The 22,940-nt window shown below is 37.9% G+C and overlaps 2 protein-coding genes across 3 annotated transcripts in view; both read left to right on the forward strand.

The window, feature by feature from the left end:
* LOC124367018 (tyrosine-protein phosphatase non-receptor type 4-like) overlaps positions 1-19,090 on the forward strand; it is a 69,224-nt gene extending 50,134 nt beyond the window's left edge. Inside the window, exons 11-18 of the mRNA XM_046823699.1 lie at positions 149-269; positions 875-1,039; positions 2,484-2,601; positions 6,456-6,701; positions 8,023-8,139; positions 11,135-11,370; positions 13,347-13,631; positions 14,890-19,090. Of these exons, the coding sequence (XP_046679655.1) occupies positions 149-269; positions 875-1,039; positions 2,484-2,601; positions 6,456-6,701; positions 8,023-8,139; positions 11,135-11,370; positions 13,347-13,631; positions 14,890-14,976 (1,375 nt within the window). The 3' untranslated portion in view covers positions 14,977-19,090. The remainder of the gene's footprint in view (positions 1-148; positions 270-874; positions 1,040-2,483; positions 2,602-6,455; positions 6,702-8,022; positions 8,140-11,134; positions 11,371-13,346; positions 13,632-14,889) is intronic.
* Positions 1,051-1,880, forward strand: LOC124367017 (tyrosine-protein phosphatase non-receptor type 4-like). 2 transcript variants are annotated; one of them, XM_046823698.1, is made up of 2 exons: positions 1,051-1,219; positions 1,482-1,880. In XM_046823698.1, exons 1-2 carry the CDS (start codon positions 1,142-1,144, stop codon positions 1,629-1,631), a joined length of 228 nt encoding a protein of 75 aa, XP_046679654.1. In that variant the 5' UTR covers positions 1,051-1,141; the 3' UTR covers positions 1,632-1,880. The 2 variants fall into 2 exon arrangements, 1 of the variants encoding a protein (XP_046679654.1); XR_006922850.1 differs by lacking the exon at positions 1,482-1,880 and adding an exon at positions 1,316-1,460 and having other exon boundaries at positions 1,104-1,219.
* Positions 19,091-22,940: the final 3,850 nt, after the last annotated feature.

Raw genomic sequence — 22,940 nt, forward strand, 5'->3', positions numbered from 1 at the left:
ACTTCTGGCAAAAAGCTAACGAATCTTTATTTGTTAACCTAACACTTTGAGGAGGCACTTTACTGTGATAGTTCAGGAGATCTCTCTGGCATGATCTAGTCAGAAGTCATTGAGATAAATTGTATTGAACACAGCAGTTGTGTTGTAGGGAAGGAGGTTTCCTAGAGAGAGTGGAGGAGCCTCACGCCGCGTTCACGCCTGGGCCAGCTCGTGCCATCACGTACGCAGACGACGACCCTTTGTACAGCGAACAGTTGCCTGCAGTCCAGGTGAATCTGCCTTGTTACATTTACATTCCTCATGCTTAAGTGATGAATAATAAAAATATTCTAAAAGTAATCACAATAGTTTATATCTTATTAAGCTGAATTCGTCAATGATGTTTATTCCATTCTTGTGAATGTCTTCCTTGTCAAACTCAATGTAGGAAGTACCTCCGTAAAACAGTTTATTCTGGTTAAAAATCCCTTTAAGCTAAAAGTTTTCGATCATCCGCAGTGAAATATTTTGATGAATATTTAAAATCATTAATACATTTAATCAATCTATATTTCAAGTTCCATTTTGCATCTTGTTCTTTTACTTTGTTGTACATTTTCTTTGATGTAAAAAGACATTTTCTTATTTATTTACTTGAAAAAGTACATGTGGCAATTTGATCACACACAATTTCCTGTGAATCATAAACTTTGTCAGATTGTATAGTACTTGTAATATTCTTTTCATAGAGAAAAATTTTATAATTATAATTTGAATTAGTATATTCTGAGAGATCGTTATTCAAATTAATCACAAAGTGCTGTTGAGAAGATTTTCCATTAAAGGAAAATCTCTAGTTGAGCAAATTGCCTTAACACAATCTCTGGCTCTGTAGGTGGAGGAGGGACTGGTGTCCATCCGAATGTGGCCCGACGAGCAAGGCAGGTTCGGCTTCAACGTGAAGGGTGGATGTGACCTGAACATGCCCATCCTGGTGTCCAGGGTTGCACCCAACACACCAGCGGACACTTGCTACCCCAAGCTCAGCGAGGGAGACCAGGTACCATTATTGTCTGCATTATATGAATTTCGTCGCATGTAATAGTAAGGTTACGAGCAAGGCAGGATCAGATTCAACGTGAAGGGTGGATGTGACCTGAATATGCCCATCCTGGTGTCCAGGGTAGCACCCAACATGCCAGCAGACACTTGCTACCCCAAGCTCAGCGAGGGAGACCAGGTACCAACACTGCCTGTAGGTACTAACACTCACTGTCAGGCCTAATGGTATTGCTCACATGTATTACTCTAGGTCATGATGTGGTGTGCTGTGCAGGTGTTGCTGATTAATGGAGTGGATGTCAGTCGGATGGTCCAGACCATGTAGTCAGCCTTATACGAGCTGCCAGGGACTTGCACATGGGAGAGTTGGTCCTCACTGTCAGGCCTAATGGTATTGCTCACATGTATTACCCTAGGTCATGATGTGGTGTGCTGTGCAGGTGTTGCTGATTAATGGAGTGGATGTCAGTAGGATGGTCCATGACCATGTAGTCAGCCTGATACGAGCTGCCAGGGACTTGCACATGGGAGAGTTGGTCCTCACTGTCAGGCCTAATGGTATTGCTCACATGTATTACCCTAGGTCATGATGTGGTGTGCTGTGCAGGTGTTGCTGATTAATGGAGTGGATGTCAGTCGGATGGTCCATAACCATGTAGTCAGCCTTATACGAGCTGCCAGGGACTTGCACATGGGAGAGTTGGTCCTCACTGTCAGGCCTAATGGTATTGCTCACATGTATTACCCTAGGTCATGATGTGGTGTGCTGTGCAGGTGTTGCTGATTAATGGAGTGGATGTCAGTTGGATGGTCCATGACCATGTAGTCAGCCTTATACGAGCTGCCAGGGACTTGCACATGGGAGAGTTGGTCCTCACTGTCAGGCCTAATGGTATTGCTCACATGTATTACCCTAGTTCATGATGTGGTGTGCTGTGCAGGTGTTGCTGATTAATGGAGTGGATGTCAGTCGGATGGTCCATGACCATGTAGTCAGCCTGATACGAGCTGCCAGGGACTTGCACATGGGAGAGTTGGTCCTCACTGTCAGGCCTAATGGTATTGCTCACATGTATTACCCTGGGTCATGATGTGGTGTGCTGTGCAGGTGTTGCTGATTAATGGAGTGGATGTCAGTTGGATGGTCCATGACCATGTAGTCAGCCTGATACGAGCTGCCAGGGACTTGCACATGGGAGAGTTGGTCCTCACTGTCAGGCCTAATGGTATTGCTCACATGTATTACCCTGGGTCATGATGTGGTGTGCTGTGCAGGTGTTGCTGATTAATGGAGTGGATGTCAGTTGGATGGTCCATGACCATGTAGTCAGCCTGATACGAGCTGCCAGGGACTCGCACATGGGAGAGTTGGTCCTCACTGTCAGGCCTAATGGTATTGCTCACATGTATTACTCTAGGTCATGATGTGGTGTGCTGTGCAGGTGTTGCTGATTAATGGAGTGGATGTCAGTCGGATGGTCCATGACCATGTAGTCAGCCTGATACGAGCTGCCAGGGACTCGCACATGGGAGAGTTGGTCCTCACTGTCAGGCCTAATGGTAATGTTCTACTCTGCTAGTTTATTATCACAAATTAATTATTGATTGTAGCTTGTGTTAGAATATCATGAAGTAGTTATAAAACATCTTCATAAATATATTTTATTGATACTTAAAACGGTTGAGTTGATTCAATAATGGTAAATTAACATGGGTAATGAATTGTATAAATAATTTTACAAATGACAAATATCTAACTTGCGACCCAAAATTTACCTAACAGACACTCAATAAAAAAGACCAGTTTGTTACTGTTTCTTCTTCTTTACTTAAATAATTGCAAATGAATCATAAACAACCAAGGATGGAGTGTTCCACTAATAGAACTTTATTCTCAGTGTTCATAGAGCTAGTTGTTTTATTTCCCTATTATAGTACTCTTATTAGATTTGTTTCAAAACATTATTTTCTGTAGTTGAAAAAGCTTTGAATTGTGATTATTATATTCAAACAAATATAATACGGATTTGATCCAATTTAAAATTTTGAGTGTTAACTCATTGCTAATTGGTCTTATATGTTACCTTCGCAGGACCTGATCTTGTGAATTATAGTCTGATGAGAGTGTTAGCACATTGCTAACTGGTCCTCTCTGTTACCCCACAGTGACCTGATCTTGTGAGTTATAGTCTGAAGAGAGTGTTAGCACATTGCTAACTGGTCCTCTCTGTTACTCCACAGTGACCTGATCTTGTGAGTTATAGTCTGAAGAGAGTGTTAGCACATTGCTAACTGGTCCTCTCTGTTACCCCACAGTGACCTGTTCTTGTGAGTTATAGTCTGAAGAGAGTGTTAGCACATTCCTAACTGGTCCTCTCTGTTACCCCACAGTGACCTGATCTTGTGAGTTATAGTCTGAAGAGAGTGTTAGCACATTGCTAACTGGTCCTCTCTGTTACCCCACAGTGACCTGATCTTGTGAGTTATAGTCTGAAGAGAGTGTTAGCACATTGCTAACTGGTCCTCTCTGTTACCCCACAGTGGCCTGATCTTGTTACTCATAGTCTGATGAAAGAGTTAGCACATTGCTAACTGGTCCTCTCTGTTACCTCGCAGGACCTGATCTTGTGACTTATAGTCTGAAGAGAGTGTTAGCACATTGCTAACTGGTCCTATCTGTTACCTCGCAGGACCTGATCTTGTGACTTATAGTCTGATGAAAGAGTTAGCACATTGCAAACTGGTCCTCTCTGTTACCTCGCAGGACCTGATCTTGTGAGTTATAGTCTGATGAAAGAGTTAGCACATTGCTAACTGGTCCTATCTGTTACCTCGCAGGACCTGATCTTGTGACTTATAGTCTGATGAAAGAGTTAGCACATTGCTAACTGGTCCTCTCTGTTACCTCGCAGGACCTGATCTTGTGACTTATAGTCTGAAGAGAGTGTTAGCACATTGCTAACTGGTCCTCTCTGTTACCCCACAGTGGCCTGATCTTGTTACTCATAGTCTGATGAAAGAGTTAGCACATTGCTAACTGGTCCTATCTGTTACCTCGCAGGACCTGATCTTGTGACTTATAGTCTGATGAAAGAGTTAGCACATTGCTAACTGGTCCTATCTGTTACCTCGCAGGACCTGATCTTGTGACTTATAGTCTGATGAAAGAGTTAGCACATTGCTAACTGGTCCTATCTGTTACCTCGCAGGACCTGATCTTGTGACTTATAGTCTGATGAAAGAGTTAGCACATTGCTAACTGGTCCTATCTGTTACCTCGCAGGACCTGATCTTGTGACTTATAGTCTGATGAAAGAGTTAGCACATTGCTAACTGGTCCTCTCTGTTACCTCGCAGGACCTGATCTTGTGAGTTATAGTCTGATGAAAGAGTTAGCACATTGCTAACTGGTCCTATCTGTTACCTCGCAGGACCTGACCTGATCTTGTGACTTATAGTCTGAAGAGAGTGTTAGCACATTGCTAACTGGTCCTATCTGTTAACCTCGCAGGACCTGATCTTGTGACTTATAGTCTGATGAAAGAGTTAGCACATTGCTAACTGGTCCTATCTGTTACCTCGCAGGACCTGATCTTGTGACTTATAGTCTGATGAAAGAGTTAGCACATTGCTAACTGGTCCTATCTGTTACCTCGCAGGACCTGATCTTGTGAGTTGTAGTCTGATGAAAGAGTTAGCACATTGCTGATGGATTCTGTTATGGTAACAGTTCCTTAAACTGACTTGAATGTACTGAACCCGTTTTATACTCGATGGAGAGCACAAAAAGCTCTTGACTTGCTTCAGTGTTTGGGATCGTCCCTTTTGAATGAATGAGAGACATTTTCTTGGAAGATAAATATCCTGAAACAACAGCTTTTTAAACTGAATAACTATGAGTCTCTGTGTTTAAGTGTTAACCCTCTTAGTGATAGAAGACGTTCATTCGTTTAATATGAATGATAGATGTCGATGCGTCGACGTTCAAACATGCCTTCGAAATCGTCATCGCTGCTCGGCTATTTTCGGTTAAATTCGGCTGCTATTTACTGCATTGTGTACAGAAACATCTTCTCTTTTCTCTAGATCTGTCTTCAGATGAATTGTTAAAAGAATAAACAAATAGCTGGTATTTGTTACGACGTTGTTTGTGTTTTACTCGCAGTCGCTAACCTATGACTTGTGTCGGCGTGTTTACCGGTGTTATTTCGTTTATTCTGATCGTAATACATTCGAAATGGCGGATGTTTTACATTGAGAAGATATTAGAAATGATTAAGAAGAACAAATGAGTGACAGTGATATCAGTGCAGACAATTTCCCCGATGATTATAATTCAAATCCTGGTGCAGGCCATTCCCTCCAACGCTTACCAGGAAGACAAGAGCGGCTATGTGTTGTATGTGGCCACACAAAAAAAGGGGAAGATCGCGATTCTAGTGTCCAGGATGCAATTCTGGTGTTCATAGAGAGTGTTTCCATAAATTGGATCATTTTTGGAGACCAAAGTATCAAGGGAGGAAGAGAAAGCATGATAGTAGTAGTGCCTCGGATTGAATGCAAGGGTTTCTTCCATATACATAGTGTATAATATTTCCATCATAATAGTTTTTTCAAGTAAAATATTGTGCGAAAACTGTATATATTATTTACCTTCATGAAATTTAGAAAAAACTTGTTATCTTCAAATCTTTGTTTAGTGAGTTTTATACTATGTGGTTTTTGTGGTAAAAAGTTTTTTTTTTCAAAAAACAGTTTTTTTTAATTTTTGAGCAAGTTTTAAGGGATATGTACAAAGGAAAGTAGTTTTATTTACTTTAAAATCGTTCTTTATGTTTTTATGAATATTTTGGTATATAATATATGGTATTTTCAATAAAATGAATAATTTTTATTAATTTTTAATAAACACAGCGAAACACTCCAAATGCACCTATCATTCATAATAAACATATTCATCACTAGGAGGGTTAAACAAGATGGTTGGGAGGATTTCCTGAAGGAGAAGGTATTATGAAGGAAGTATATAATCCAAATTTTTATGTGAGTTTCTTAGGCTTTATTAAAGGCACCTTTCCGTCTGTGGGCAGACGGTCTAGTTGTAAGTGGAGATTGATGAGGAGAGAGATGTGGCCCCTCAAATTAGTGGAACCCTCCGGGCCTGGACCACCATGTATTCTTCATTTGAGGACTGTCTATCATAAGGTGTGATTCCACCATTTTAGATCTTATTAAACTTGTTTTTTTGAAGTTTTAATCAATTTTTATTCAAATGAGTTCTCTGAAGTTTGCAAAGTATTTTTAAATGGTAGTAATTTTGAAGGCCATGAAAATATTCACTTGCTCTTTAAGTACTTGGTTTAGATTCCTGGCTTGTCAGAACAAGACCCTGAGTGAGAGTGTTGTGGTTGCAGCAGTGTACGAGGCGGCGAGTCTAGAAGAGGAACCCGCATACCAGTACGTGCCGGACACGGACACACCGCACCATCACGGTTCTGATGCACTGGCACAGTCCATGCTCCTGCTGGCCGACGGACTGGCTAGCGGCTCACTCCTCGCTCAGTTCGACAAACTCTACCGCAAGAAGCCGGGGCTCTCCACGGCCGACGCCAAGAGGCCTGAGAACCTGTCGAAGAACCGCTACCGGGACATATCGCCTTGTGAGTTGTCTCCATATACAAGTGTTTGATGAAACTTACATAAAAATTATATTTTATGTTATTTTAAATTCTTAAAATTCTTTTTATTTTTATTCTTATCGCAGATGAAATGGATTCTAATGTAATGACAATTCAAAATATCAAAAACTTCCTTTACAAAAATAATCTTTTTTATATTTTTAAAAAGAAATAATATTTTTGTAACAAGAAGCAATAATTTTTTTTACTTTTGTCAAATTATATATTGAAAATTGCAACTTGATCTATTCCTCAGGTGGACTGCACTAACTCAACACACAAGTACAATCTAGGTTAAAATCAACAAATCGTGCTACAGCATTGTTGCACACATAAGTCAAGACTCAAAACATACATGTTCGTGTTAACGCCATGCACACAATCTTTAAGACATGAACTTAACAAAACAAACACTAATTATTATTATTTTATAAACAGAATTAAAGACTGTAAGTCACACAACAGGTCTGGACTGAGCAATCGACCACTTACAAATGACCTAGTTCGTCCAGAATGAAGCCATAAAAAATTAATATCGTGATTTGCCCGCCTTCTTTTTGACGATTGCCATTTTTTATTGCCATTTTTTATTACCACTGGTCATTTGTCAGTGGTTGTTTATTGCGTGCAGACATACTGTGGACCTGTATTCTTTAGATCATTTTGTACTAGTTAGTGTTTGTATTATTGAGTTTATGTCTACTGCATGTTTCATGCTAATTCAGAAATAAATTTTACAATTAGTTAATTTTTATGAAACAGTAAACAACATTCGTTTTTGTTTTCTTTACAGTTAGTTTGTAAATGAAATAATAAATTGGCTACATAATTGACCTTAAATAAATAAGTTCCTTATTATCTATTCTATTGTCCTTTTGTTTTATCCTAAGATTATCCTTTTTTTTTATCTAAATTACTTCTTCTGGTCCCAATTAATTTGGTAAAGGAGTTGACGTACGTGATTGTGGTGAGAAGTCTCAAGTAACACTGGCTACACACCACTACATACAGGTTGTTATATTCAAATTAGTAATGTCTGTGCCCGGTTATTTCAAAGCAGTTAATTTAATATTGAAATAAATGTTTAACAACATAGTCACTGCAGGCATAGTCTTCAGAGGGAGATTAGGTGGAAACCATATTATAGTCATAATACTCTGGTAAGTTTCTTTTTTCAACATGTGGTATGACTTCCCAGATGTAGAGAGATCTTAACAGTGCTTCTGCAGGTGTGTGATAATCCTTATTGGAAGTGTTTTACACAAATTACTGGGATGAGTTGCAATGATGATGTTTGTTTCAGACGATGTGACGAGAGTGATTCTGGCCGGTGGCAGTGGTGGAGACTACATCAACGCCAACTACGTCAACATGGAGATCCCTGGCAGTGGCATCATCAACAGATACATAGCCACACAGGGTAAGTGATCAAACAGCATGATTACATCAACACTCCATTATTACAAATATAAAGTTGTAAGGCTAGATATTACAATCCCAGTTGGGGTAACCACCTTGTAGATTACCCCGGACCAATGTTACTGGTAGATGTTAAAAGAATATCGACATGACACGTCCTAACACGTGGCAAAGCCAGTCCCAGCATGTATACCCAGAGGTGGATATTGATGAGAGAACAGCCAGCCATTTTTGATGCCCTATTAAAGACAATAAAACAACTACTAATACGAGGGTAATTCGGAAAGTAAGGTCCGTAAGGTCCGTTTTCTTATTTAAAAAAAATCACAACAGATTTTTTTTTAAACTTGTTTTATTTGATTCCTGACATCAATCACTATTTTTCTACATAATTTTCACTTTTGTTTAAACACTTGTCCTAACGATCTACAAGTTTTTGAATGCTGGTGTCATAGAAGTCGGCCGCCTGCGACGATAACCAGTCTTGTATTGCTTGTTTCACCTCGTCATCAGTGTCGAAGCGCTTCCCGCCTAGGAACTCTTTTATGTAACGAAAACAAGTGGAAGTCGCTTGGCGCCAAGTCTGGGTTTTATGGCGGGTGTTCTAGCTGTTTCCAACCAAACGATTTGATGAGATTTTGGGTTTGGTTGGCAGAGTGGGGTCTGGCATTGTCATGCAGTAACGAAACTCCAGCTGTCAATAGGCCACGTCGCTTGTTCTGTATGTCTCGTCTAAGGTTAGGAGTGTTGCAATAAGTGGCCGCATTTATTGTTGTTCCTCGCTCCATGAACTCGACTAGAAATATCCCACGTCTATCCCAAAACACTGTCGCCATAACCTTGCATGTGGACAATGTTTGTTTTGCTTTCACTTTAACCGGTGACATCGAGTGACGCCACTCCATCGACTGGCGTTTCGTTTCTGGGGCTATGTGGGAAACCCATGTCTCGTCACCCGTCACAATGTGGTCTAAAAGGTTATCACCTTCCTGATGATATTGGATCAAAAATTCAAGAACAATACCCATTCTTCTTTTTTTGTATTCCTCAGTAAGCAGCCTGGGAACCCAACGTGAGCATAATTTGCGAAAATCCACAATTTCAGAAACAATTTTAAACGATGTGGTTATACTCCGTTTGGAAATTCTATTGCTAATGGAGAAACAGTGAATCACCGATCTTCACAAATTTTTTCATTGACGGCTTTCACCAAATCTTCGGTGATCACTAACGGCCGACCAGATCGTGGTTCGTCATGGACATTTTCTCATACATCTTTAAAAGCTCTCACCCACTTCCGCACTTTGCTGTCACTCATTGCATTTGGACCGTACACTTCACTTATCTGTCGATGAATATCCGCTGCTGAAACGTTCCTTGCTGTCAAAAACCGTATCACAGACCGTATTTCACAGTCGGCGGGACGTTCAAAAGTTTTAAAAATTTTAAAAAGGCACAGACAACAGCAGACTACAACGATTTCACTGAAAATGGCGTCGTTCTGCGCGCAATGCATGCCGGGAGTCAGGGCACATGTGTATTTCGCTGCTCGCTTACTGTTTGTCTGGTTAACTCGAATCGGACCTTACTTTCCGAATTACCCTCGTAATACAATATTTATCAATCTTTACAACCTCAATCACCTATATATTAACCTATATGTTAGATTAATCCCATAGCGCAGTCCGTCATACACCCTCCTCTGATCTACTCACTCAGACTGCGATGGCCTGTGAATTGTTTACAGGGAATCCATAGACAGTGCGTGTGACTGTGTAATGGTTGTCTAGGGCAGTGTTAATCACATGTCACTAAGCCCCCTACACACAATTCTTCAGACAAGTCGGCTGATGATTTTGGTCTGTAATAGTTGCTCCTAACAACTTGACCACACCTGAGCGTTGGAAAAAATCTGAATAAATCTACTTTCAAATAATTTATTCGTATATAGCCCTAGTTCAAAGTAAAACGTTTAATTACTGTAGTTCAAACAAGATGGACTGCTGTTATACATATATTTTTAAATAATTTTTATGCCTTTTTTACTTAAATCCCCCCTCTACTAGTTCCATTATGGTGATGTCACATACTTTACCTAGTGCAGTTTTTATTGCTTGGCTCAAAGCAGTTCCTTATGAAAGCGTGCTCCATTACTCGTTTTTGTAATCATTGCATCATCTTGAAATTTGTATTTAAGTTCAAGTTCGATTCATTGGGCAAACTTTACATTCTCTATGGGTGAACGTGACCGATTCCTGTTTTCCAATAAGTCATTAGCCATAAATCATCTCAACCATGACTAAAGTTTTGAGAATTACTAAGAACATAAACCTATAAAACAAATTTATCCTTGTGATATAACAATAGCCTACGTATCAATTTAAATATAACGGACTCTTACTAAAATTTAAACTAAACAATTGTATTGGTTGACAATTTAATTTCAATTAATTTAAGAATTCAATTTAGTGTTATAATTTATTTAAAATTTAACAACATCTATTTTTGATAAAAATTTCAAAAAATATTTTCTTTTTAAAATTTGTGTAATCATACGTTTTTTTACTATTTATTCCTATAGTCCTATATTGTTTATTTTTTTATGTACTTGAAAGATATTAAAACATTGAAATTTAGAATATTTAATAAATCTAGTTTTGTTACATCTCATCTAATTTGAATATATTTGTTTTATTTATATATCAAAGCAAGTTTTTCCAAATATCTTTTGAACAGCAAGTACTCGGGCATTGCCATCATAGAAGCCACCCTCTCGTACATTGTGAATGTGGATTTAAACAATGTATCCATTGGCTCCTCATTTTTGCACCTGACCTCTGTGGGGGTGTCTACTGTACTAGCTCTACCTTTGATTATATCAGTTACACAGGAGATAAATCATTCATATGGACTCACTTTACAGATGGCAATCCTAGCACTTTCCTTTACCATGCCTCAAGTAATAGCATTGGATGAGTTATCTCTTGTGACTGCAGGACCACTGAGTACGACGGTGCAGGACTTCTGGCAGATGGTGGAGGAGCAGGGCAGTACTCTGGTGGTGATGGTGACGACCCTGGTGGAGCGGGGTCGCACCAAGTGTCACAAGTACTGGCCCACGCTAGGGGAGACCCTGGAGTTGTGCCCTCGCCTGCACCTGTCCTGTAGCAAGGAGGAGGCGGACGCCACTGGCAGCTTTGTCCTCAGGGAGTTCCTGCTCCGGGACCTTCAGGTAAGGACACAAACTGCAGCTGGAGAGGATATAGCTCTTAGTAACCTTCTGTTTCCTAGATAAGTTGATCTCGGCACACAGATGTATTGTGAGGATTTCTGCTTAAAAGACTGATGGGAAGGAACCCAGGGCCTAAGAGACTTGGACGTTTGGTCTTTTAACCCCCCCCCACCCAGTATTTTCTCCTTGATCCATCTGAGTGGCAGATCTGTGATCTCTTCTCAAAAGAGGCCTCATCCACCATATTGCTTTTCTTGATGCTCTGGTATGATCACCTGGAAAGAGTGATTAAAGCTGCATTGTTTCCGACCAATATATGAGCATATGTGGGTTTTCAAATTATTGGTTGTATTCATATGCACATTCCTTGGCTTTAAGTTGACTTCCTTGTATTTGTCCCTTGAAACAGTCTGACCACCACATCTCTTACCTCACTATTCACTTGAAAATGTGAACGTAGCCCATACAAGGCTTCCAGAGGTGCCATGGGACTGGAGCACATGACTCCACTAAAGTGTTTTTCCTCCATATCTGGCCTCCAGACAATACAGTCATAGGCGATCAGTGGCATCACAATGGTTTTGTAGAGCCAGACAATTATCTTGGGCCTCATACCCAGGCTCTACTTATTACAGAACTGTCTGCTGATATAGACAGCAATCACTGCTTGATGCAGTTGTCACTTGTCAGCCTTTTATCAGGCACCACACTCAGATATATGGCTTCTTTAACTAACGTTCATTTCCAAACAATCAATTCCATTGTAAAAAAGTCATAGAATGAGTTACAAACTATTTTTGTTGATTAAAGAGTTTGTGCTCAAGTAAAGATGGACTAAAAGAAGTAAGAAACGTTGAATTGGATCATAGTCATAGCTAAGACAGAAAACCAAAACAAAAAATACGCATTAAGATTTTGGCCCCTGATGAATGGGGCAGATTCCAATCCTCTAAAAATATTGTTCTATTGTAAAACAATGGAAATTGTCATGGAATTAGTTGCGGGGGTACGACGGTACCGGGCCGGCATGGTGTATTGTATATTATGTGCTAAAGCTGCATGCTGATGTCTTCCATGTCATATAGAGTGGTGAGGAGCGGGATGTAACTCATATGCAGTACCTGTGTTCGCCGGACCATGGTGTGCCAGACTCTCTGGGAGGGTTCCTGGTGTTTGTTGCGGCGGTACGACGGTACCGGGCCGGCATGGTGTATTGTATATTATGTGCTAAAGCTGCATGCTGATGTCTTCCATGTCATATAGAGTGGTGAGGAGCGGGATGTAACTCATATGCAGTACCTGTGTTCGCCGGACCATGGTGTGCCAGACTCTCTGGGAGGGTTCCTGGTGTTTGTTGCGGCGGTACGACGGTACCGGGCCGGCATGGTGTATTGTATATTATATGCTAAAGCTGCATGCTGATGTCTTACATGTCATATAGAGTGGTGAGGAGCGGGATGTAACTCATATGCAGTACCTGTGTTGGCCGGACCATGGTGTGCCAGACTCTCTGGGAGGGTTCCTGGCGTTTGTTGCGGCGGTACGACGGTACCGGGCCGGCATGGTGTATTGTATATTTATGTGCTAAAGCTGCATGCTGATGTCTTACATGTCATATAGAGTGGTGAGGAGCGGGATGTAACTCATATGCAGTACCTGTGTTGGCCGGACCATGGTGTGCCAGACTCTCTGGGAGGGTTCCTGGCGTTTGTTGCGGTGGTACGACGGTACCGGGCCGGCATGGTGTATTGTATATTATGTGCTAAAGCTGCATGCTGATGTCTTACATGTCATATAGAGTGGTGAGGAGCGGGATGTAACTCATATGCAGTACCTGTGTTGGCCGGACCATGGTGTGCCAGACTCTCTGGGAGGGTTCCTGGTGTTTGTTGCGGCGGTACGACGGTACCGGGCCGGCATGGTGTATTGTATATTATGTGCTAAAGCTGCATGCTGATGTCTTACATGTCATATAGAGTGGTGAGGAGCGGGATGTAACTCATATGCAGTACCTGTGTTGGCCGGACCATGGTGTGCCAGACTCTCTGGGAGGGTTCCTGGCGTTTGTTGCGGCGGTACGACGGTACAGGGCCGGCATGGTGGAGCCCGCTGTGGTGCACTGTTCTGCCGGTATCGGGCGTACCGGTGTGCTGATACTGGCCGAGACTGCGCTGTGCCTCATTGAAGCCAACCAACCTGTCTACCCACTAGACATCGTGCGCCAGATGCGGGACCAGCGTGCCATGATGATACAGACACCGGTACGTACTCTACACTTGTGGCTTTTAAATAATAAGTATGGTGTGACTGTCTATAGTAGTCCTGATAGCTATAAATTTTGTTTTAAGTGATATTCCAGTCGATAATTTGTTTACTACTGCAATTGAGTAACGATGTAGAACATTTAGTAACACAGTATTTATCAGAAATCTTTTTATTGAATTAAGTTGTTTAAACTTAAATAATAAATTCATGAAATAAAACTAGTTTGTTAAAGAATACCAGTAGTTAAAATAAAATAAATGTAATATTTAGTTCTTTTGAAACTTGAAGCAGATATGAGAAGATGAGCTTCACAGGTTTCTTTGAGTGAAAATCATGTTATTCTAATATTATATTTTAAATTAACTTTTCACAAAAAATATTTGTATGTATCTGGATAACTAAAGAAGTGTCATAAGCTCCCTTGTACTTCTGTAACTGCTATTCTCCTCACACCAACAGTTTTTCCCACTTGAACACACAATACAAAGTGACCAACTCAATCCTATTACTAAAACAAAAAAAAAACCTTTGGAATTTCCTCCTAGATTACGTAATTTCCATGCCCTCTTATTGGTCCAACACCCAACCTTTCTGGCAAGGTTCTCTCACTTATAATATATATAAAACATCTGTTGGTGAACCAAAACTATAATGTAGGACTTAGAACAGCTGATCCGTTGCCTAACACATTTCAACCTGTCCATACAATTCTAACCTAAGTCTGTAGAATTTTCTTGAATATTCTAATGTTTTCTTTCTTTTCCTTTTTCTTACTTTTTTATTTAAAATTTGATTTACTTTTAAATAAACAATGTAGCAGAACCATTTAGATTTCAATTTTTGATACCTAAGGTACGGTTTCATGCAAAGAGATGTCTACTACATGTACAACATGAAAAATCCAAACATTTTTAGTCTTAGTATAATGTCAACTAAAACCCTTTTTTTATAATTATTTTGTTGCCATACACGTGATTCGGTATTCAACCATCATCAGTGTACATTAACCTCTAAGTAAGTAATAAACAACAATATACACATATGAACCGGATGTAAACAGATGTTAAATGTATATAATACAATTGTAACTTTGATTTGTGTTCTGTATTAAATATTTTTTCAAAAATTATGCTTGTCTTAGTTTTCATATTGCTATTTAAAATGTTATGAGGATCTATATTATAAATTTTAGTCTTATATTGCCATGAGAATATTTGTAAGAAGAGATTTAAATATTAATATTTTCTGTTTCAGAGCCAGTACAGGTTCGTGTGCAGTTGTGTCCATCATGCCTTCACTGAAGGATTTGTCAAACCCTTGCCAGAGTTCAACACACGGTAATCTGTTCTTGTGCCTTATCCGCCCCCTGTCCAGGGTCCACTGACTTTCCAACTAACGACACCCGGTACAGTCACAGGACAAGACAAATTGTCTCCGTCAATATGTCACAGCCAAAATTACTTTAGTCTGGGAATATAGGACAAGTCCAAGTATCTATTCCGTCCGAGGAACTGTACTCAGATACGTATGGAAAACGTTTCATTGCTACATTTGTCCATCCATCAGTCGTTGTTGTATTGACCAAAAAAAGTAAAAAAAAAAACTTGATACATGTAGTTGGTTGGAAAGTCAGGAATCTAATGCCCTTGTCTCCACACTTCCATCTTACAAAGTCCATATAAGTTAAGACTAGAGTCCATTTAGAGCCATCCATCGATTATTGGTGTCCGTCATATTTAGATTGTTTACATTTTTACAAGTGTGTAGTCTACGGAATGTTGTTGTTTGTCAGTGATTTTTAGCGTAAGTGATTTTATCTTACACGTTTTAATGTAGAGAACCGTGGTCTGGTAATCCTCCGTTTCGTGTTTTCACTTTAAAAGACAAATTTTCTAACGATCAGTTCAAATAACGTTAATTCGAAAGACTGGATTGTGGAGAATACGTGTTTTTGTTAACCGTTCACGTGGGATCGGCGTTTCAATTGTAAACTTTGTGCGGTTATTTATTATGTGTTTTTGTAACTAGTTTTTGTCATGGTTTCCAGACCAAACGTAGAACTGCCACATAGGTTAGAAATTAGTATTTTGCTAGAAATATTTCGTGTTTTTATACCGGTTTTGGCCGCACATTTGCCCCGAAGCACATAACACGTGTACTTCCCCAAAATTATTTGCGGATTTCAGTACTCGAGATGCGATTGAGTTTGTGTTGAGTGTGAACGTACCGAGATTCCGTTATTTTCTATTGGCGTCTCGCCCTGAACGTAACCATATCACTTGAGTACTCCCGTGCCTTGGATGCTGCGGGAATAAACCAGAATCTTGAATGGCAGGAAGTGCAAGTCACTGTAGACGATGATCTCTGTGTACATAATCTCTGTGTTTGATTGACAACTTGTCATTTCTGGTTTATTTGATGCTAATTGTCAAAATAAATTACTAGTTCATTAAAATGTAGCTAAAAGAGTTAATTTCTCTCTGTGCACTCTTCTCTGTTTGACTCTTGGCATCCTTTAAACGGAATTGTAATTTTTATCATTGTACTTTGTTGTAAAGTATTCGGTTGATGTGCCACAATAAAAGGTGAAAGCAGCTTTGTAATGTTTATTCTTGTTTTGTATAGATATTAATATATTTATTTGCTGTACCATTATTTGATTATATAACAATCTTAGTGTATTCAAGAAAACTAATGTAAATTTAATTTGTGATGAATTTTAGTTAGTTTATAATTAATTGTCAAAAATGTATATTTTAGTTTATCTTGAAGAGGTAATATCCTGTTTCACGACAGTATTTCCTATGGAATCTTATTGCTACTTGTTTTACCATTGTATAAATTGAAGATCTCATGTAACACATTAAAGCTATATTGATTTGTTGTTAATTTTTTGTATGTGATTTTGTCTCCAATAATTTACTTCATAGTGGTTAAAGGTGTTAGAATAAAATTCAACATACGAGTGATGTGTCAGTTTAGTCTCTATTCGTTTGACTAGTTTTGCTCCTCAATTAAAAATTGTTCCAGTTTTAAAAATTTTGATTTTAACTAAATATTTTTCTTTGAACTATTAGACTTTCCTTGCCAGAGTAACAATTAAATTGCCTCTTTCTCTTGTATCATTGAATAATGACAAATGTCAGAAGAAAATCCTTCCATTGTTAAACACCAACTTTAAGCAAAAAATACATTGTCTCCTTTTAATGAACATTTTGTTCTCAGAATATAGCAAATTGGCTATAAAAACAATACATAAATTTAATAATATGTATGACACATACAGGATGTATAATAGTTTATTTATATCCGACTGAGTGACATTTGTTGGTTCTGAACGTACAACTCAAAATTTAGAACCGGAAATTGATTTTAGGAACTGACATATCACTATTATGAACTAACAAGTAAATATTGAAATATTTTCTTATTTTAATTACCTGATTGTAAAATCTAAGAAATACAAAAGACTTAAATGTTTTAAATGCAGTAAAAAAAGGAGTCAGTTGGAATATGCGACAAAATTGTGTACCATGTTCAGAATTTATTTACAGTTGATGGAATATTTATTTATTTGGTTGAATATTTCTTGGATTGTATTCACATAATAAAACACAGTGATACAACATAATGTAAACAACAAGGCCAGGATGTATTCTGTTTATAGCAGAGAAAACATGTCAGTGGATAATCAAATGTTTTATTTGTTCTCTATGAAATCGGTTAATAGCTGGTATTCATTGTTTTAGATATGCTATACTTTTTTAATTGGAAATATAATCTTTTGTTTTATTGTAAATTTTATTCCTAGTGGATAGGACAGTCAGCAGCCTTATATCTTGAAAAATTCCCTTGAGGGTCTACTGGTTTTTAAAAGAAGCACATAAAAACACGTATTTTACTAAATAGTGCCAATCTTTTACACAATATAAATTATAAAATATCACAATACATCAGGGACTTACTAACAGATTGGTACAACACCTTTGTGTAGCAGATTTGTGTGTCGTGTCCAATTATTCTTATTTTTTAGGGGAAAAAATTACCAATGAAATCAGTTTTATACATAGGAAAGAAATAATTATGTCATGTTTTTCATGTGTCCATTAAAATATTTTATTAATTAAAAAAAAACTGATGCTTTAATTTAATTATATCATAACATTGTCGTTTAGTTGTATTTTTTAAAACAAAGCATATAAAATTTAATTTAATAAGGAATCACCAATATTCTTAAAAGTAAATTGCTGCCTGTGTTTTCAAAATCCCATGTTACTAACAAAATAACTTATCACAGATTTTGTTTATCCACGAGAAATTCTAAATAAATCAACTATGTTTAATTTATTGACCAATTTAAATTTATAGTAATAAATGAGGGACATGTTAAACTGTTCAAAGTATATATATATATATGACATATTTGTTTTATGTGACATGAAATCATGTAGTGTGAATTATGTTTATTTTTGTACAGAATTATTTTATCACCAAGCAATAGTGGCTAGTACTTGTGCGTCTATTGTCAATTAAAACTGTGTTGACTCTGGTTCAACCATTTAATCATACCTTTGAGGGGGCACTCTACCTGTGGCCTGACAGTTACTGAGTATTCTTTACAATTGACTCTTAAGTTCTGTAGTTTTTAGAATTTTTAATCATAAAAATAAGGCATAGAGAACAGGCAGAGTGTTAGAGGAAATTTGTACAAAAATTAGATAAAATATTGTGTTAAAAATTGTTTTCTAAGAAATGTTTATACTACTTATCAATAATTCTTGAGGGTGTGACTGCACGCTCTTGTAGACTGGTTCTTAAAAGCATTGCATCGCAAGGTTATTTATGTTCATGGTAGAGTGCTTCCAAATTAGTTAGCTTTATTTTTTTTAGTTAAATTAGAAACTAAGAAGATAAATTTTAAAATGAATGTTGCATAAACACTATTGGCTGCAAACCAATAGTTGTGTAACATGTTTTGTTAAAGAATTTAAATTATCATTGTTTCCTTGGTATCATGCATTAGTTTTCTTAATTCTTTGTTAATTTTAGTGCAACTACCCAATCTTAATGCTTGCTTAAGTTTTAATTTGTTAACACCCCTGTGATTTAGTATTAATTTAGCTTAAAACGTATTTTATTGTACCTTTAATTAGTGATTGGGTCATTACTTGTGTATTTCTTTTCCCTTAATTAACTTGTCAGTAAGTTGTAACTGAGTCAATTTTTGTGTTACACTTAAGTATTAACTCGTCATTTTACGCATAATCAGCAAATTCGTACTAATAAACGGTACCTCTGATTGAATTCACCCCACTCTTGTGTAATTGTTCCAATTAGTTTTGCAAATGATTGCTACATGTCAATGAAGAACGAAGCTGTGTTGGTTTGAGTATTTCATACGTTTTAATAGCATATGAGACAATATGGAGATAAAAATAAAGACTTATCATCCAAACTTGTTGTTTATTTCCCTGTGGGTATAACTGTAAGTGTAACATAGTGAGTTGTAAACCAGTTACACACAGTCGTCTGACAACTTTGGCCGAAAGGAACAAGTGTTTCCAATTTGTGTCAAACTTGTTGTTTATTTCCCTGTGGGTATAACTGTAAGTGTAACATAGTGAGTTGTAAACCAGTTACACACAGTCGTATGACAACTTTGGCCGAAAGGAACAAGTGTTTCCAATTTGTGTCAAACTTGTTGTTTATTTCCCTGTGGGTATAACTGTAAGTGTAACATAGTGAGTTGTAAACCAGTTACACACAGTCGTCTGACAACTTTGGCCGAAAGGAACAAGTGTTTCCAATTTGTGTCAAACTTGTTGTTTATTTCCCTGTGGGTATAACTGTAAGTGTAACATAGTGAGTTGTAAACCAGTTACACACAGTCGTATGACAACTTTGGCCGAAAGGAACAAGTGTTTCCAATTTGTGTCAAACTTGTTGTTTATTTCCCTGTGGGTATAACTGTAAGTGTAACATAGTGAGTTGTAAACCAGTTACACACAGTCGTCTGACAACTTTGGCCGAAAGGAACAAGTGTTTCCAATTTGTGTCAAACTTGTTGTTTATTTCCCTGTGGGTATAACTGTAAGTGTAACATAGTGAGTTGTAAACCAGTTACACACAGTCGTCTGACAACTTTGGCCGAAAGGAACAAGTGTTTCCAATTTGTGTCAAACTTGTTGTTTATTTCCCTGTGGGTATAACTGTAAGTGTAACATAGTGAGTTGTAAACCAGTTACACACAGTCGTCTGACAACTTTGGCCGAAAGGAACAAGTGTTTCCAATTTGTGTCAAACTTGTTGTTTATTTCCCTGTGGGTATAACTGTAAGTGTAACATAGTGAGTTGTAAACCAGTTACACACAGTCGTCTGACAACTTTGGCCGAAAGGAACAAGTGTTTCCAATTTGTGTCAAACTTGTTGTTTATTTCCCTGTGGGTATAACTGTAAGTGTAACATAGTGAGTTGTAAACCAGTTACACACAGTCGTCTGACAACTTTGGCCGAAAGGAACAAGTGTTTCCAATTTGTGTCAAACTTGTTGTTTATTTCCCTGTGGGTATAACTGTAAGTGTAACATAGTGAGTTGTAAACCAGTTACACACAGTCGTCTGACAACTTTGGCCGAAAGGAACAAGTGTTTCCAATTTGTGTCAAACTTGTTGTTTATTTCCCTGTGGGTATAACTGTAAGTGTAACATAGTGAGTTGTAAACCAGTTACACACAGTCGTATGACAACTTTGGCCGAAAGGAACAAGTGTTTCCAATTTGTGTCAAACTTGTTGTTTATTTCCCTGTGGGTATAACTGTAAGTGTAACATAGTGAGTTGTAAACCAGTTACACACAGTCGTCTGACAACTTTGGCCGAAAGGAACAAGTGTTTCCAATTTGTGTCAAACTTGTTGTTTATTTCCCTGTGGGTATAACTGTAAGTGTAACATAGTGAGTTGTAAACCAGTTACACACAGTCGTATGACAACTTTGGCCGAAAGGAACAAGTGTTTCCAATTTGTGTCAAACTTGTTGTTTATTTCCCTGTGGGTATAACTGTAAGTGTAACATAGTGAGTTGTAAACCAGTTACACACAGTCGTATGACAACTTTGGCCGAAAGGAACAAGTGTTTCCAATTTGTGTCAAACTTGTTGTTTATTTCCCTGTGGGTATAACTGTAAGTGTAACATAGTGAGTTGTAAACCAGTTACACACAGTCGTCTGACAACTTTGGCCGAAAGGAACAAGTGTTTCCAATTTGTGTCAAACTTGTTGTTTATTTCCCTGTGGGTATAACTGTAAGTGTAACATAGTGAGTTGTAAACCAGTTACACACAGTCGTCTGACAACTTTGGCCGAAAGGAACAAGTGTTTCCAATTTGTGTCAAACTTGTTGTTTATTTCCCTGTGGGTATAACTGTAAGTGTAACATAGTGAGTTGTAAACCAGTTACACACAGTCGTCTGACAACTTTGGCCGAAAGGAACAAGTGTTTCCAATTTGTGTCAAACTTGTTTATTTCCCTGTGGGTATAACTGTAAGTGTAACATAGTGAGTTGTAAACCAGTTACACACAGTCGTCTGACAACTTTGGCCGAAAGGAACAAGTGTTTCCAATTTGTGTCAAACTTGTTGCATAACTATTTCAACTTGGTATATGTGGTAATGTTTTTACGAAAAGCGTCATCAGCCAAATTTGCAAAGAAAAGGTCAGTGTGTTTTGTGGCTAGAAAAGTTTACTTCTGATTTCAGTGCAATGGGAGTATCATTGGGTGTTAAATGAGTCTCTCCGAGAGACGCAGCCTTTAGCGATGGGACAGGTAGGTTTCAAAACAGGAGATGAAACCGTCGAGAACATTCAAAACAGTTTTGTAACAGTCCAGAAAGGTCTGTGCGAAAACATGGGTGTATAAATATCCCTAAATGTACAGTTTACAAAGTTTTAAGGAAAATTCTTAAATTTGATGGTAATAAACTTTAACTATATTGCACACTTTGAAGCCAGATGACAAATTAAAGAGGTATGACTTTGCTGTTGTTAGTCTGTATGAAAATGAGCTGGATTAAAATGTTATAAACCACATTGGCTACCTTTCACTCATCTGCAAGTATGCATTGTCATAAAGTTTGTATATTTGTACAATTTGAAGCCAGATGACAAATTAAAGAGGTATGACTTTGCTGTTGTTAGTCTGTATGAAAATGAGCTGGATTAAAATGTTATAAACCACATTGGCTACCTTTCACTCATCTGCAAGTATGCATTGTCATAAAGTTTGTATATCAATCAATCAATCAATCAAAATCCTTTATTGCTCAAAATAACATTTTCATGCATTAGCAACGTCACTAAAGTATACACACAGGGCTAGCTTAACTAACTTATACAGTGTTACATGTTATGCTAAGTATACATCAAAGAAAAAAAACAAAACTATATTTAGTCTACTATTTACAATTTATGCAAAAAATCCTGGACACTGTAAAAGGAACCGTCGATGAGGAACTGTTTTAAGTTATTTTTGAACAAGGTTAAAGAACAATCCACCTTTAAAGCATCTGGAAGTGAGTTGAAAAGTTTAATGCAGTTGTAAGTTACGTGTTTTTGAAAAAAAGAAGTAGAATGTTTTTGGAACTGGAATGTTAAGCCGGGTTCTAAGTGAATAATCTGAATTTGTGTTAGCTAGTGTCATAAAGTATTCATTCTTTTTTAAAAAAACCAAAGATTCATAAATAAATATGCATGGGAAAGTAAGAATGTTGTTGTTTTTAAATACATTTCTACAAGATTGATGCCTACTTAGCCCAAAAATAATCCGCAAAGCTTGCTTCTGCAATTTAAAAATGAAATTGGTTCTGCAGTTCCTTCCCCAAATGGGAACTGCGTAAACAAGATGAGAATAAAAGCAGCCATAGTACAAAGTTAGTAGTAGTTGTGAATTAGCGAAAGAAGCCAATTTTCTCAATGCAAACAAACACGAACTTAGTTTTTTTACTATTTTATTGATATGCAATTCAAATGTCAGGTTGCAGTCAAGTTGAAGACCTAAGAAGCTCACTGAGTCCACACATGATACCATGCACTCCCCTAGCATTACCTGTAAGTTGTCCACAAAACTACGTCTAAGTGTGAAATTCAGAATATGGGTCTTGTCTGTGTTCACAATCATGCCATTTGAGGTAAACCATTGAAGAAGAGCATTGGATTCAACAAAACCATTGATCTCTAAATCCACTTGATTGTGAGCTGTGACCAAAAGAGATGTATCATCGGCAAAAATACAAATATCTGACTTTTTGGTG

Source organism: Homalodisca vitripennis, chromosome 7 (genome assembly GCF_021130785.1).
Source record: "Homalodisca vitripennis isolate AUS2020 chromosome 7, UT_GWSS_2.1, whole genome shotgun sequence".
NCBI classification, from domain to species: domain Eukaryota; kingdom Metazoa; phylum Arthropoda; class Insecta; order Hemiptera; family Cicadellidae; genus Homalodisca; species Homalodisca vitripennis.

Coding starts and splice junctions, on each gene's coding strand:
- LOC124367017 (XM_046823698.1), top strand. CDS start 1,142: ATGCCCATCCTGGTGTCCAGGGTAGCACCCAACATGCCAGCAGACACT. Junction 1,220..1,481: donor AGCTCAGCGAGGGAGACCAG/GTACCAACACTG, acceptor TGTGCTGTGCAG/GTGTTGCTGATTAATGGAGT.